The sequence below is a fragment of the Dasypus novemcinctus genome, chromosome 6, assembly GCF_030445035.2.
Source record: "Dasypus novemcinctus isolate mDasNov1 chromosome 6, mDasNov1.1.hap2, whole genome shotgun sequence".
Taxonomy (NCBI): domain Eukaryota; kingdom Metazoa; phylum Chordata; class Mammalia; order Cingulata; family Dasypodidae; genus Dasypus; species Dasypus novemcinctus.
This window is the reverse complement of record NC_080678.1, coordinates 83,167,263-83,181,137: the sequence shown is the minus strand read 5'-3', so window position 1 is coordinate 83,181,137 and position 13,875 is coordinate 83,167,263. Positions and strand designations below refer to the sequence as shown.

At 40.4% G+C, this 13,875-nt stretch overlaps 1 protein-coding gene across 2 annotated transcripts in view; it reads right to left on the bottom strand.

Moving 5' to 3' along the window:
- The window catches only part of ADK (adenosine kinase), a 573,433-nt gene extending 559,558 nt beyond the window's left edge, over window positions 1-13,875 (bottom strand). The window contains exon 1 of one of the 2 annotated variants that reach the window (XM_004455088.4): window positions 13,672-13,875. In XM_004455088.4, the coding sequence (XP_004455145.2) occupies window positions 13,672-13,871 (200 nt within the window). In that variant the 5' untranslated portion in view covers window positions 13,872-13,875. The remainder of the gene's footprint in view (window positions 1-13,671) is intronic. The other variant, XM_012523930.3, reaches the window with a different exon arrangement.

The following is a 13,875-nucleotide window of genomic DNA, read 5'->3' as shown; positions in this document are numbered from 1 at the left end:
TTGGTCAACCAAGGAAATGAGTTAGTTAGAGACCTCTGAACTGGACTTGGTATGAACAGGACACTAGTAAGTCTTCTCAGGAATGTGGGTTTATTGAAGCTTAACATAGTACTGAGGTCAAAGGTCTCTGATGTGTTTTTTTTTCTATTAGAAGAGAAAATATACTCTTTCCTTATATGCACTGAATCTAGGGGAGGAATGCTGCACAAATGGGGAAGAGGAGTACTAAAAAAGGGATTCCTCACTTTTGTAGAAGCTTAGGCAAAGATAATGTAAATTCCCTCCCAATTCTAAGGCTCTGTCACTGTAAGTCTAGAAGTTTATATTTTTCTCTACAGAACACTTTCAGGTTGTTCAAAAACAAGGATGAGTGCGCCCAAAGAAGTCAAGCCTACCATGTACAAAAGAACCTACGCTTCCCCCCCAAAAAGACATCTTTTCAAGTTTTTTAACTAAAAAAAATAGTTTTAATGCAAAACGTTTAGTACTTGAATTTAATAATGTAACCATGTTTTGTTGTAATATCGCTAATCTAAACAATCCAGTTCTGTACATTTGGATGATAAGTAAAACAAAGTAGAATATTGTCAGCATACTATATAGTGTGCATCAGCATGCTATCCCATGGGAAAATGCAATATAATCAGCTCATCTTGATAGGTGAGAACAGATATACCAGCGATGTTAAGTCTGTATCACTTCTACAGCTTAACCTCTTAAATCTTCAAAAAAACTCAAAACTATAAATGATAACTAAGGTCTCAGCTCGGTTTAGGAAGAACCATTACAGAGGAACTCTATTTTAGGAGGAACCTAAGGACTTCCTCAATCATGCTTATAAAACAAGAAAATGTTCTAATATTTAATGTGGTTAACTTCAAAGACAACACATTAGTACCATTTATTTTTTGTTTTTTGGTGGGTTTTTTTTGTTTTTTTTTTTTAAAGATTTATTTATTTTTATTTAATTTCCCCCCCTCCCCTGGTTGTCTGTTCTTGGTGTCTGTTTGCTGCATCTTGTTTCTTTGTCCGCTTCTGTTGTCGTCAGCGGCATGGGAAGTGTGGGCGGCGCCATTCCTGGGCAGGCTGCTCTTTCTTTTTGCGCTGGGCGGCTTTCCTCATGGGCGCACTCCTTGCGCGCGTGGGGCTCCCCCACGCGGGGGACACCCCTGGGTGGCAGGGCACTCCTTGCGCGCATCAGCACTGCGCATGGCCAGCTCCACACGGGTCAAGGAGGCCCGGGGTTTGAACCGCGGACCTCCCATGTGGTAGACGGACGCCCTAACCATTGGGCCAAAGTCCGTTTCCCAATACCATTTATTTTTAAAGCAGATCATTTTTTTGTAGTCAAACACTGAAATTCATTTTCTGACTTCGGCTCTAGAGCTGAGAGTAAAACACAGTTGTTTGCTATGTCATGCTTAAGGAATCTGAGAAAACCTGAGATATCTGAATTTGATTCCTTTACTATTTTGTTGTCGTTGTTTTCAAGTAACCCTTCTTAGATAAGTCAATAGAGACAAACTTCTCAGAAAGGGAATTGTGATATTATCCACTGGTTTCATAGCACACAAAGTTACATGTACACTACAAAACTCAGAACCAGTATTGCTAACATTCAAGGTTTTTAGAGTTCTAATTACACTGTAAATAGCTTAGCTAATTAAAGACTTGCTAACCCAGAGCAAAGAGATTCATCATTCTGATAGGTCACTGAGATCTTCTTTGTAAATTCCCTTTCAGAGAATTCATTCATTTAGCAAATAAACAATTTATATATATATACACACATATGTATACTAAATGTTTTGCATATACATATATATACCTTAATAAAATGTTTCTGTTTATAAAGGAGAAATATATTTATTGAGGGAATTTTCCCCATGGATGAATGCAAGAAATGATTATTAAAGTCTAAATTCACTCCAGTCAGCAGAATTATACTACCTAGAAGTGCATCTCTTACCTCTACTATCCTCCTGGTATTGGAGTTATTTCTTACACAAACTCACTCTATATAACAAGAAAAACAAAAGGTGTAAGGACCATGAAGTGTTTTCAAGTAAGGGTTCTTAATATCAATGCCAATGAATACGTAAGAATTTACAGCTAATACATGAATCCATTTTGCATTACTGAGTGCTACAAATTTAACTTTAAAACATCTTTAATAAAATAATTTGCTTTCATTTAAGAGCTTCTTCATTAATTCAACAAAACTTTAGAGCCCTTATGTTGCAATGAAGTGATCAACTGTGAGGCACTGAGAGCTATTCAACTACTTTCCTGACCTTAAGTAGCAGTTGGCAAGATGATATGTACACTTTATACAGCTATAAAGCAAAGTATAAAGTACAAACTGCTAGAGAAGGAGCCATTTCCAGTTTGGGTGATTAGGAAACTTGTATAGAGAAATAGCACTGTGGCTACAACACTTTGAGTATAAAGTTTTGTGGGGGATTTTTATTTGTTTTTAATAAATCTTTTCTATACCTGCAATAATGGATTTTTCTCCTGCTGGGGGAAATGACAGGTCCAGGTGGAGCTGATGATAACAGTGTCCTCCTCAACAGCCACCTGCTCCCCCACATATAGTACCACCACCTACACATACCCACACCCTCCCTACACACACACACATACCCACACACATACATACAGGGGAGGGAGGCTGTAAGAATGTATTGAAAGCAGGCTAAAATTCCCACCTCTGACAAGTGTAATTCGTTCAAGGGCGGGGTGCAGGGGTATGTAACCCAGGCAGGGCAGGTAACTGATACATGGATATGGAAAAAGAAATCTCTTCTTTGCTTTCATGAGATTTTGCCTTGTGGTAAGGACCACCATCTTTCTTCTTACCTGAAAACAACCTATGTGAGAAATAAAACCAATACCAAAGGACAATAGGCAAGAGATGCTCTTCTGGAATAAGTCTTATTTGGCTGAACTTCCCAAGTATGTAAGTTGATTGAGTAGCTCAGATACTTAAAAGATTTATATCTCTAGGGATGTACCAAGTTCAGCTTCAGCCTCTGGAAAGCAAACAGCCAACTGGCCACTTCAATATGGTTTCTGATATCCCTAATTTTGTTAATGATTAATTATCATGTGATCACAAAGTTCCCTCATATCTCTAATCCTGTATTTGCAGGTAACACAGAAAAATAGCAGGGTTTATGAGTAACTAAATGTAGCTTGCTGACAAATAATGGGAACCTGTTAATACAGTAACCAAACTAACATGTCTTGAGAGAGTAAGAATTTATTAAATGATAATTGTTGTACATATCTACTTATTCTAGTCTAGAGAAGATGCTGAAATGATGTATGCAAAACACAAATGGGAACTCAGGTGTTTTATGTTAAAAGCCAACTGATTTCTTTTTTTTTTTTTTTTTTAAAGATTTATTTATTTATTTAATTTCCCCCCCTCCCCTGGTTGTCTGTTCTTGGTGTCTATTTGTTGCGTCTTGTTTCTTTGTCTGCTTTTGTTTCTTTGTCCGCTTCTGTTGTCGTCAGCGGCATGGGAAGTGTGGGCGGCGCCATTCCTGGGCAGGCTGCACTTTCTTTTTCACGCTGGGCGGCTTTCCTCACAGGCACACTCCTTGCGCGTGGGGGCTCCCCCACGCGGGGGACACCCTTGCGTGGCACGGCACTCCTTGCGGGCATCAGCACTGCTCATCACCAGCTCCACACGGGTCGAGGAGGCCCGGGGCTTGAACCGTGGACCTCCCATATGGTAGACGGACGCCCTAACCACTGGGCCAAAGTCCATTTCCCGCCAACTGATTTCTTTAAATCTTAAGTTCATGAACAATTTTTTCAAAGATTTTAAGTTTATAAACAAACCTTTTTTTAACGAAATCATATAAAGCCACAGTCCAAGCAAGTACAAACAAAAACATTGGGGAAAAAAATGTGAGGTACTCTAATAAAGATTGAAGTGATAAAGATAAAACTGGGAAACAGACTTTGGCCCAGTGGTTAGGGCATCCGTCTACCACATGGGAGGTCCGCGGTTCAAGCCCCGGGCCTCCTTGACCCGTGTGGAGCTGGCCCATGCGCAGTGCTGATGCACGCAAGGAGTGCTGTGCTACGCAGGGGTGTCCCCCGCGTAGGGGAGCCCCACGCGCAAGGAGTGCACCCATAAGGAGAGCCGCCCAGCGCGAAGGAGGGAGCAGCCTGCCAAGGAATGGCGCCGCCCACACTTCCCGTGCCGCTGACGACAACAGAAGCGGACAAAGAAACAAGATGCAGCAAAAAGACACAGAAAACAGACAACTGGGGGAGGGGAGGGGAATTAAATAAATAAAAATAAATCTTTAAAAAAAAAAAAAAGACAAAACTATGTGATTATACCAAACACCATTGATTGTACACTTGGGATGGATTGTTTGCTTTATTAATATGTACCAATAAAATTTATTTTAAAATGTGAGGGCAACAACTATAAGTCTGCTTTGGAAAATATTCAGAAAATATCTTTTTAAAGTAGTATGTAAAACTTTAGTTTATGAGACCACTTCAGTAAAATAGTCTTCCAAATCTAGCAATCCAAAAGCTGAAGAGAAGTCTTTACCTTAGTCAGTTACTATTAGACAGGAAGTAAAGCCTAACAACTCAGTGACATCCCCATCAATAATACCTATTATGAAGTTAGTGAAAAAAATCTTTGAAATGCAGTGCAGAATGGGGACTACAGGAAAAATCTAGTAATTGACCCTAATGAGAAAGTATTGTTCCTACAGAGTAGAAAAACTTTTAAAAGTTGACTATTAAATTTTTTAAATAAAGGTTCATAATCCCTGGGAAGCAGATGTGGCTCAAGTGATTGGGCTCCCAGTTACAATATGGAGGGTCCCAGGTTTGGTTCCCAGGGCCTCCTGGTGAAAGTAAGCTGGCCTGGCAGCAAGCTGGCACAACAAGATGACTTAACAAAAAAAGAGACACAGAGGAGAGACAGTGAAAGACATAATAAACCAGGGAGCTGAGGTGGCTCAAGTGATTGAGTATCTCTCTCCCACATCAGAAGGTCCCAGGATCGGTTGCCAGTGCCTCCTAAAGAGAAGACAAGAAGAGAAGACGAAAAGAGAAGACAAGGAGACACAGAAGAATGCCAACAAATGGACAAAGAGCAGACAGTGCAAACAAGCAGGGGCAGGTCAATGGGGAATAAATAAATAAATCTTTAAAAAAAAAAAATTCATTATCCCTTTCTTGAACGCTTGGGGTCAAGTATGTTTTGGAAACCAGAATTTTATGGATTTTAGGAAGATAACACAGCTCATGTACTACATATTTTGAAAACCACCCAGGAAGTTTTCATGCAGTGTTCCATTACCAGACAGACAATATTTCTATAGTAAAACATGTAAATTTGTGTGGGACAAATAAATGCCGAAAAAAGTCTCATATCAGTTCAAGATTTGTTGCCAAATTAATTAATCTCAAGCTTTTTAAAACCTTCTAGTTGTCAGAGCTCTCTGGATTTCAGAAATGCAGATTAAAAGATTGCAACCTATAATAAAATTGTAATAATTATTTTATTCCATATTTATTTGGTATCCCAGAGGTCCATTCTATAATGGTTCCATTAAGACACTCAGTTCTTAGCCAAAATATGTATTCAGTGTATACCAAGTTTCTCCTGATATACTTGCTTATTGTGGAAAAGTTGGGAAATACAAAAAAGAATATGGAAAATAAAAATAATCCATAATTCTATCACCTAGTAATAATAACAATTACATTTCTGGTGTCTAATTTTAGTCTCTTTGTATATATACATTAATATGAATATATGTTAATCTAATTATATTAACACATATCTGTCTAAGTTTTAGTGTGAATTTTTGTTTTAATCTTACTAGGTACCTGGAATGACCTTTCAACTTGAGGACTTTGGTTTTTCTTAAATTCTGGAAAATTCTCAGCCTTTATCTCTTCCAACATTGCTTCTCTACCATTCACACGATTTCCTCTTTTTGCATCTCCCAGCTAGATGTAAGTGGTGCCTCTCAATATATACTTATGTCTCCTCTTTTTTGCTCTGTGCTACATCTGGATGAGTTAGTATTAACTTCCAATTCACTAATTTTCCTTTCATTTTGTATAATCTAGAGTTTAACCAACCTATTTTGTTTTTTGTTTTCAATTTCAATAACTTTTATCTTTTACATGGCTATCTATTTCATATCTACCAAATTTTGATTTGTAACCTCTTGTTTTTTGATGGTCATTACTGTTTTTGTCTTTTTTAAGGATCTTTAAAATACTGGAAGTCATTCTGAAATTGCTCTAATATTTTCATTAGATTTCAAGCAAACTTATCTCCTGGTGCTTGTGTTTGTTTCTCAGTATTGGTCTTCCTTACAAATTTGTAGGCTCAGACTCTCCCCGCTTTTCCCAGTGGTTTTCAGATAGACACCTCCCTCCTAGCACTGCAGACTTCTCAGCACGTGCTCCTATTCTGGGTGATAGCAGGGAATTACGTTTCCTGAAGCTGAACCATCTGGCAGCTCTGCCTCATCCATCACCACTCCATTCCACAGCTTTTAAAGCAACAGCCATGAGCAGGTGCTTTCAGCCTCCTTCCATCCAGGCCCAACCCAGCTCCTGGTTTTATCCAAGGTGTCTGACTTCAGTTCCTCTGCACAAGCTATTTCCACCAGCTCCTGAGCCAAGGAGTCTAACTGCATGTTTCTTTTCCATTTTTTTGTCCTGGAAATGTTTATCTTATTTTTGAAAATATCTGTATCTTTTCACTTTCTTTTTTTAATTTGTAATTGCAGTGTTTGGAGCAGATTAAGAGCCAAAAGCAGTACCAATAAGAACTAACATTTATTAAAGACTTACTCTGTGCCAGTTTTATATTTATTTTGTCATCAGATCCTCTCAACAATCTTCTGAAGTAAAAATTATCATTATGCCCATTTTATAGGTGAGAAAACAGAGGCACAAGGCTATTAAGCAATCTTCCCAAGATCACTAGTAGTCAATTAGATGTCTGATTCCAGAGCCCATGCTCTTAATAACCACTGCTCTAGCCTGACAACTCCATCCTGACCTGAAGTCTATTTATAACTTTTATTCCCCCACACACACATACACACTGAATTGTGAACATTTTGTAAATAGGCAGAATTTAATTGATAGGAGGGAATCAGAATCATATTCCTAGTAAAACGAAGCAGATTAGCCTCATACTTTATTTTTGTGTTATTTAATCTAGGTCTACCCTAAATCAAAAACATAGTTTCAATGCCTGGCTTTTTTCTAGAGCCCTTCCCACTCTCCCACTCTCCCTGGGCTTCAAGCACTTCCATGCTTATTCTGGATACCCTGGACCATCCATCCAGGCTTTGTGACTAGCAAAAGGAGTCAAAATGCTTTTAGGCTGCATTATTGAAATATTAAAAGGTTCTAGAGAGGAGAGGACATTACCAAATGACATGAGGGATACAAGTCAAGGAACCCCAAGGATAGGTAGCGACTTTGAGGAGAAAGCATTCTGATCCCTCCATTTTGACCTTCGAGCCTTAAAACGCTTTCATGCCTGCAGAATTGCTGATGCAAATTACAGATTATGGACAGAACTGGAGTATTCTTGATCACAGACAGCATAATGAACAGGAAGTCATGATTCTGAAACTAGGGGAAGAACCAGCTATTGGAATGAATCCATTTGTGAAGTTAGATCTGATGCTGCCATTTATCAGCTATGATTCTGGACATTTACTCAACACCTACTATGTGCCAGGCACTCTGTTTATGGTTGGGAGAAAAAGTTGGGAAGGTACAATTATTTCACCTTCCATTGTCTTCCATCTTGAAATGCCCTACTGATCAATGAGGAATTGTCCAAGAAAAGAATGGAACTGTGAATTTTCTATGTGTTTGTGTAACTTTTGGCCCCTATAACAAATGTAAAATAAGATCATACTAGCTTTGTACTTCAGAGGTCTTAGCTAAATGGGGTCAACAAATATAATTGCCCTTGATAACTGCCCTTCTGAAAATAAATAACAAGGGCCTAGAAAAGTGAAGGTTAGCAGTCCCACTCTATGCTATGCTAATAATTCATTCAACATTAATTTACCAGCTCCTAAAGACCAGGCACTGCACAAAACACTGGGACACAGGATCATCCTTTCTGTTTTCCAGGGTTCTCATCTATTTTTCTCATTTAATCTTCAAAACAGACCACTCCCAGAACAATATGCTCAGGTTATAGAAATAAAGTCATTTTCCAGAGAATTTTCTTAAAGATAAAAAAAATGTGTTGGAAGATGGGATTATGGAATATATAGATATCCCTTCCTGGGTTTACTATATGTGCTGTTTGTTTGTTTTGGTTTTGGTTGTTGTTGTTTTTAAAGATTTATTTATTTTTATTTTATTTCCCTCCTCTTCCCCCTGCCCCCCCAGTTGTCTGCTCTCTGTGTCCATTCGCTGTGTGTTCTTCTGTGTCCGCTTATATTCTTATCAGCAGCACCGGGAATCTGTGTCTCTTTTTGTTGTGTCAACCTGCTGTGTCAGTTCTTTGTGTGTGCAGTGCCACTCCTGGGCAGGCTACACTTTTTTTCACACTGGGCAGCTCTCCTTACGGAGCGCACTCCTTGCATGTGGGGCTCCCCTGCGTGGCACGGCACTCCTTGTATGCATCAGCACTGCGCGCGTCAGGAGGTCCTAGGTTTGAACCCTGGACCTCCCATGTAGTAGGCGGACGCTCTATCCATTGAGCCAAATCCACTTCCCCCTGGTTTGGTTTTTAAAGATTTATTTATTTTTATTTATCCCCCCCCTTGCAGCTTGCTTGCTGTCTGCTCCCTGTGTCCATTTGCTGTGTGTTCTTCTGTGTCTGCTTGTCTCCCTTTGTTGCATCATCTTGCTGCACCAGCTCTCCACAGGCACAGGCCATCAGCTTTCTGCAGGCGTGGTCCATCAGCTCTCCGTGGGCATGGGCAAGCTTGCCTTCACAAGGAGGCCCTGGGATGCAAACCCAGGACTCCCATATGGTAGATGGGAGCCCAATCAATTGAGTCACAGCTGCGTCCCTGCTTGTTAGTTTTTAATTTTTAGGAGATACTGGGGATTGAATCTGGGAGCTTGTACATGCGAAGCAGGTGCTCAACCACTGAGTAAACCACTCCTACTATGTGGTTTAAAAACACAGGTGAGGGGGAGCAGATGTAGTTTAGGCAGTTGAATGCTTTCTTCCCATGCAAGAGGTCCTAGGTTTGATCCCCAATACCTGCTAAAAACAAAGCAAACAAACGAGAAAACCAACTCTCACTGGGAGTGGAAGTAACTCAGTGGTTGAGCACCTGCTTCCCATGTACAAAGTCCTGGGTTTGATCCCCGGTATACCTCCTTAAAAAAAAAAACCCACCCACACAGGTGAGGTAGGAGATGAAGGGAAAGAATAAAATCAGTACAAAGTGAAAAGGTTAGGTAATAATAATTTGGGAAAAATTCAGTACTTGATGAGAAAATCACAGTTGTTTTTGTTGCTGTTTTTTTAGTGTTGTTAAAAGTCATGATCAGGAAAAATCCTTAATTGCTGATGTCTGAGGAAATTATGATATGGACTCTTAGCATTTAACCCATTGTAACAACAACTTCAGAGCTTAAAAATATTTGAAACTATGATGAAGCAGAGATGTGCCAGAAAAAGAGTAAGCAGAACTTGAGACTAGAGACAGAAGACCAGTTAGGAAGCCAGTACAAAACCTAAGCAAAAGATAAAGTCTACACTTGCGTTGTGGTGGCAGGAATGGAAAAGGAAAGGCATTTATGAAAGATTACTGAGGAAGACCAACTTTGATAACCATATGTGGATAGAAAATGAGTCAAATAGCTGGGTTTCAAACTTTGGAGAAAGGGAGATAGTAGTACCATTAACAGACACCGGAACCATGGGAGAAGGTGCAGGTTTAGGATAAAAAATTAACTTAGGTTGATATGTATGACTCTGAAGTGTCAGGTGATAATTCAGCAGGCCGTTGAAATTAGGGTCTGAGAGTTTACAGACAATGAGAAGGAAAGATTACACACATGATAGTATCCAGTACAAAGCCTGGATACCAAGCCCTCTGCTTCTGTCAAACCAAACCATCTGTGGTCTCCTAACAGAGGCAGCACTCACATTTCTGGCTCCAAACTTCCTATAAAGCCAGGCACTTTTCCCCTACTTTATACCTGGCTAACTCCTAGTCATCCTTCAGGGTGCTCAGGTATCATTTTCCCAAACCCCACTCATTTCAAACCAGGAGGATGGTACCTATATCTTATCTCTTTCTATTTATGTACCCAGTTTCTAGCACCATGCCTAAAATAGTAGACACTTAAAAGAATGACTGAAAGAGCAGACTTGGCAGTTGTTCAACACGCACTGCAGGGAGGTGAATCCTTGTAGAGGTGACTGCTAAAGAAATGAAGTTGGATGAGATTTCCTAACGAGAGGAAAGAAAACTAAGTGGTCCTAAATACATAGGTAATCATCATGGAACACCTTCATTTAGGCAGCAGTCCTGAAAATGCTTTTTAACTTCTTTCGGTCCCAAATATCTCATCTGTAACCCAGGGAAAATTGCTCCCATCTCAGAGGTACTGAGAGAATCAAATGAGATAGCATATATAAAGCATTAGTATAATGCCTGGCATACAGTAAGTACTCAATTAGTATTCCCTTCTTTTCCCCAATCCCAGCTGAAAACATGCTGGAGTCTCTTCTTTCTTTCCACCTTTAGCAACTGCTATACTCTGAGAGGCAAACCAGCTTAGAAAAATAATGGACTTTTAAGAAAGAAAGGTGACCGTGGGATGCTTTCCCTAGAACAGAGTCTCTAAACCTCAATGCAACTGACATTTTTGGCCTGATGATTCTTTGTTGTGGCTAGCTGCCCTGTGCACTGTGGAATGTTTAGCAGCATCACTGAACTCTACCCAATAAGCATCAGTAGCACTCCCCACCCTCACCCAGTTATGACAACCAAAAGTCTCCAGATATTGCCAAACGCCTCCTTGGGACAAAATCTCCCCTAGTTGAGAAACACTGCCCTAGGGCTAACTGAAATTTCCATAGGGCCTAAATCCTTTCCCTGACATCTACAAATACAGATCATAAATTTGTTCCCCCACTGGCTGATTCTACCCATCAAATTTACGCTTAGACTTTTTAAGTCATTCTCCTTAAAGAGTTAACCAAAACTGGTAGCTATTCCTAAATTTTAAGGAAGTCATCACAGATGACGCAGTCCAACCTCTCAATGCATTATCATACTGTGACATATAAAGCCAAACTAATATAATGAAAGCATAAATTGCCAATTTTTGTGTCTTTGCACAAGATTAAGAGATTTGTCCCAGTATTCAACAGTGTCCAATCTTTTATCTTCACCCTCAAAGGAATTTAAGCTCATGTCTACAGATGATACTAAGTTGATACTGTATAAAATGAGTTTTAGTTGCCTAAGGTCAACAAATTTAAATAGACACTACTGACATACAAACTACAGCATATATATCTAAGTATTATTATGTATCATAAGCACATATGTTAATATAAACAATTATTTACACTAACAGAAAACAGAAGAGAAAGTAGAGAAACAAAAACTGCCTTAACAGTTCACTAGGGGTGTTTTTGGTCAACTGAAGTTAACAATTATAGCATAGTATTTAAGAGTATACTTGGATTCAAATCCCAGCGTCATCACTTTCTAGATAGATGAGCTTGATCAAGTTACTTAATCTCTCTATGCCTGTTTCCTCATTCATAAAATGGAGATAATTATAGTATCCACCTTATAGAATTATTGGGGGAAGTGACTTAGTTACAATAGGTACATTGCTGAAACAGTGCCTAGACATATATACTTAAGTATTAAACGTTATTACTTATCATTACTTTTAGGGATGCATAAGCAGAGAGAAGCATATCTTGGGTGGCTGCATAAAGGCAAGGATGGTAGAGTAAAGCATCAATGAACTTGCACCCAAATGTGCTGGGTTCATATTTCAATTCTTTAATCAGTTGTTTCATTTGGGCTTCAATTTCCACATCTGCAAGATGGGAGAATTCTTGTCCTCCTTAAATCACAGAGCTGTGCAATAAGATAATAAATAGGAAAGTACATTGAAAATGGATAAGCATTACATATAAAGTATTTTACTAAGAAAATCCAAGGGTTGTATGTATAATGGGACAGTACAAAAAAGGTGTATCTATCTTCCAATTTGGTGAGGAACACTTTGTGAATGAAATATTACAATGAAGGGCAGAGTCAGGTAAGCACATGCATGGAACCCAGGTAGATCAGATTCAAACGTTTTTGCTTTACTCTATGTAGAGTTTGAAAGCTTTATATTAAAACTTGGGACATCTTGAAAAGTTAAAAAAAAAAAGTTTATTTTATAAGTGTAAAATAGGCACACTAAACCTTTGAAAGTAGCAGGAATACATTAAAAGCATTGGCAGGGATTTGGTAACTCACCATTCAAAATAGCTTGACCACATCACCAGACCCCTAAGTGACCTTTTCTGTTCAACTGTAGTGATTCATTATTTCGGAGGTGAAAAATGATGTTGGAATAAATAGGATATGATTTGGATCAGGAGTGCCCCAATAGTTTTAAATCAGTTTATGTCTATTTTTAGACAGAAAAATCACTGACCTCCCAGTGATTTCAAAATCGTCAAGTGATTTTGATGCTGCACTTCATACTATTTAGGAAAAGGTATTTTTTTTAACCATTGTATTTTTTTTTAATTAGAGAATTTGTAGGTTTATTAAAAAATCATGCATAAAATCGAATTTCTATATACCACTATTATTAACACCTTGCATTAGTGTGATTCATATGTTGCAATTAATTAAAGAGCATTTTATCAATTGTACTACTAACTACAGTACATGGTTTACTTTAGGGTTAAAGTCTTTTTAATAAACAACTTTTTTTAGTAAAAGTTGCAATGCCAATCACATGCGAGACAGGTGTCAGGGACAGAACTGCGTCCACTGTTATTCAAAAGTGCAAAGAGAAAAGAAAAATTAACCTTTCCTATCCATTCAGCCAAATGCCACCCCACAATGCGTCGGAGGTGGGATCTGGGTCCCAGGACTCCAGGGTCCCAGGGAGAGGGTCTTCAAAGTTGCTAGCTTTCAGCATGTGTGCCAAGAGCAAGGTCAAGGCGCCCTTCCACGAAACTTTCCGGAAAATCCCCGAAAATTCACTAGTAGTTGTTATTGCCCCAGGATGGGGCAGGCTCAGGGCCTTCTCCCCCACGGGTCCCTGGAGAAGAGCAGGTGGCCGTTTGTATACTGGTCTAGTCTGGTCTTCCAGGGTCGCACCCGCCCAGCCGAGGAGACTCGCACGTGGCGCCGGCAGCCTGCGCGCGCCGCCTCTGCCCCCAGGCGGGTCACGCTGATTGGTCAAGGGCGCCCGAAGCCTGAGCCTCTCGGGAGCAGGTGGCGACTCGGACAAATTGGGCGGGCACCGGGAGAGGAGTCGCGGCCACGCGGGCAGCTCCCCTTCAGCCGGTACCGCGCGCTGGCTCCACGCCGGCAGCAAGACACCACCCAGCGCCAGGGCCGCGCAACCCCACGTGGGCGCTGGCCTGCGGCAGCCGCTGCCACCCTCCTCCCCACGTCCGGCAGCGCTCACCTCAGCGCTGGCGGCGCCTCCACCTTCAGCTTTTTGGGTTTCGGCTCTTCCTCGGCCGCTGCCATCTTCGCGTTTCCACCCCACTTCTGCTCCGGTGCGCCCCGCCCCTCCCGCATCACCGCCTCTTTTCCTCCAAAGCACGCCCCTCTCCCCGCCTCCTCAGGCCCCGCCCAGTCCGTGCCTCTGCGGTCCACAACCATTGGC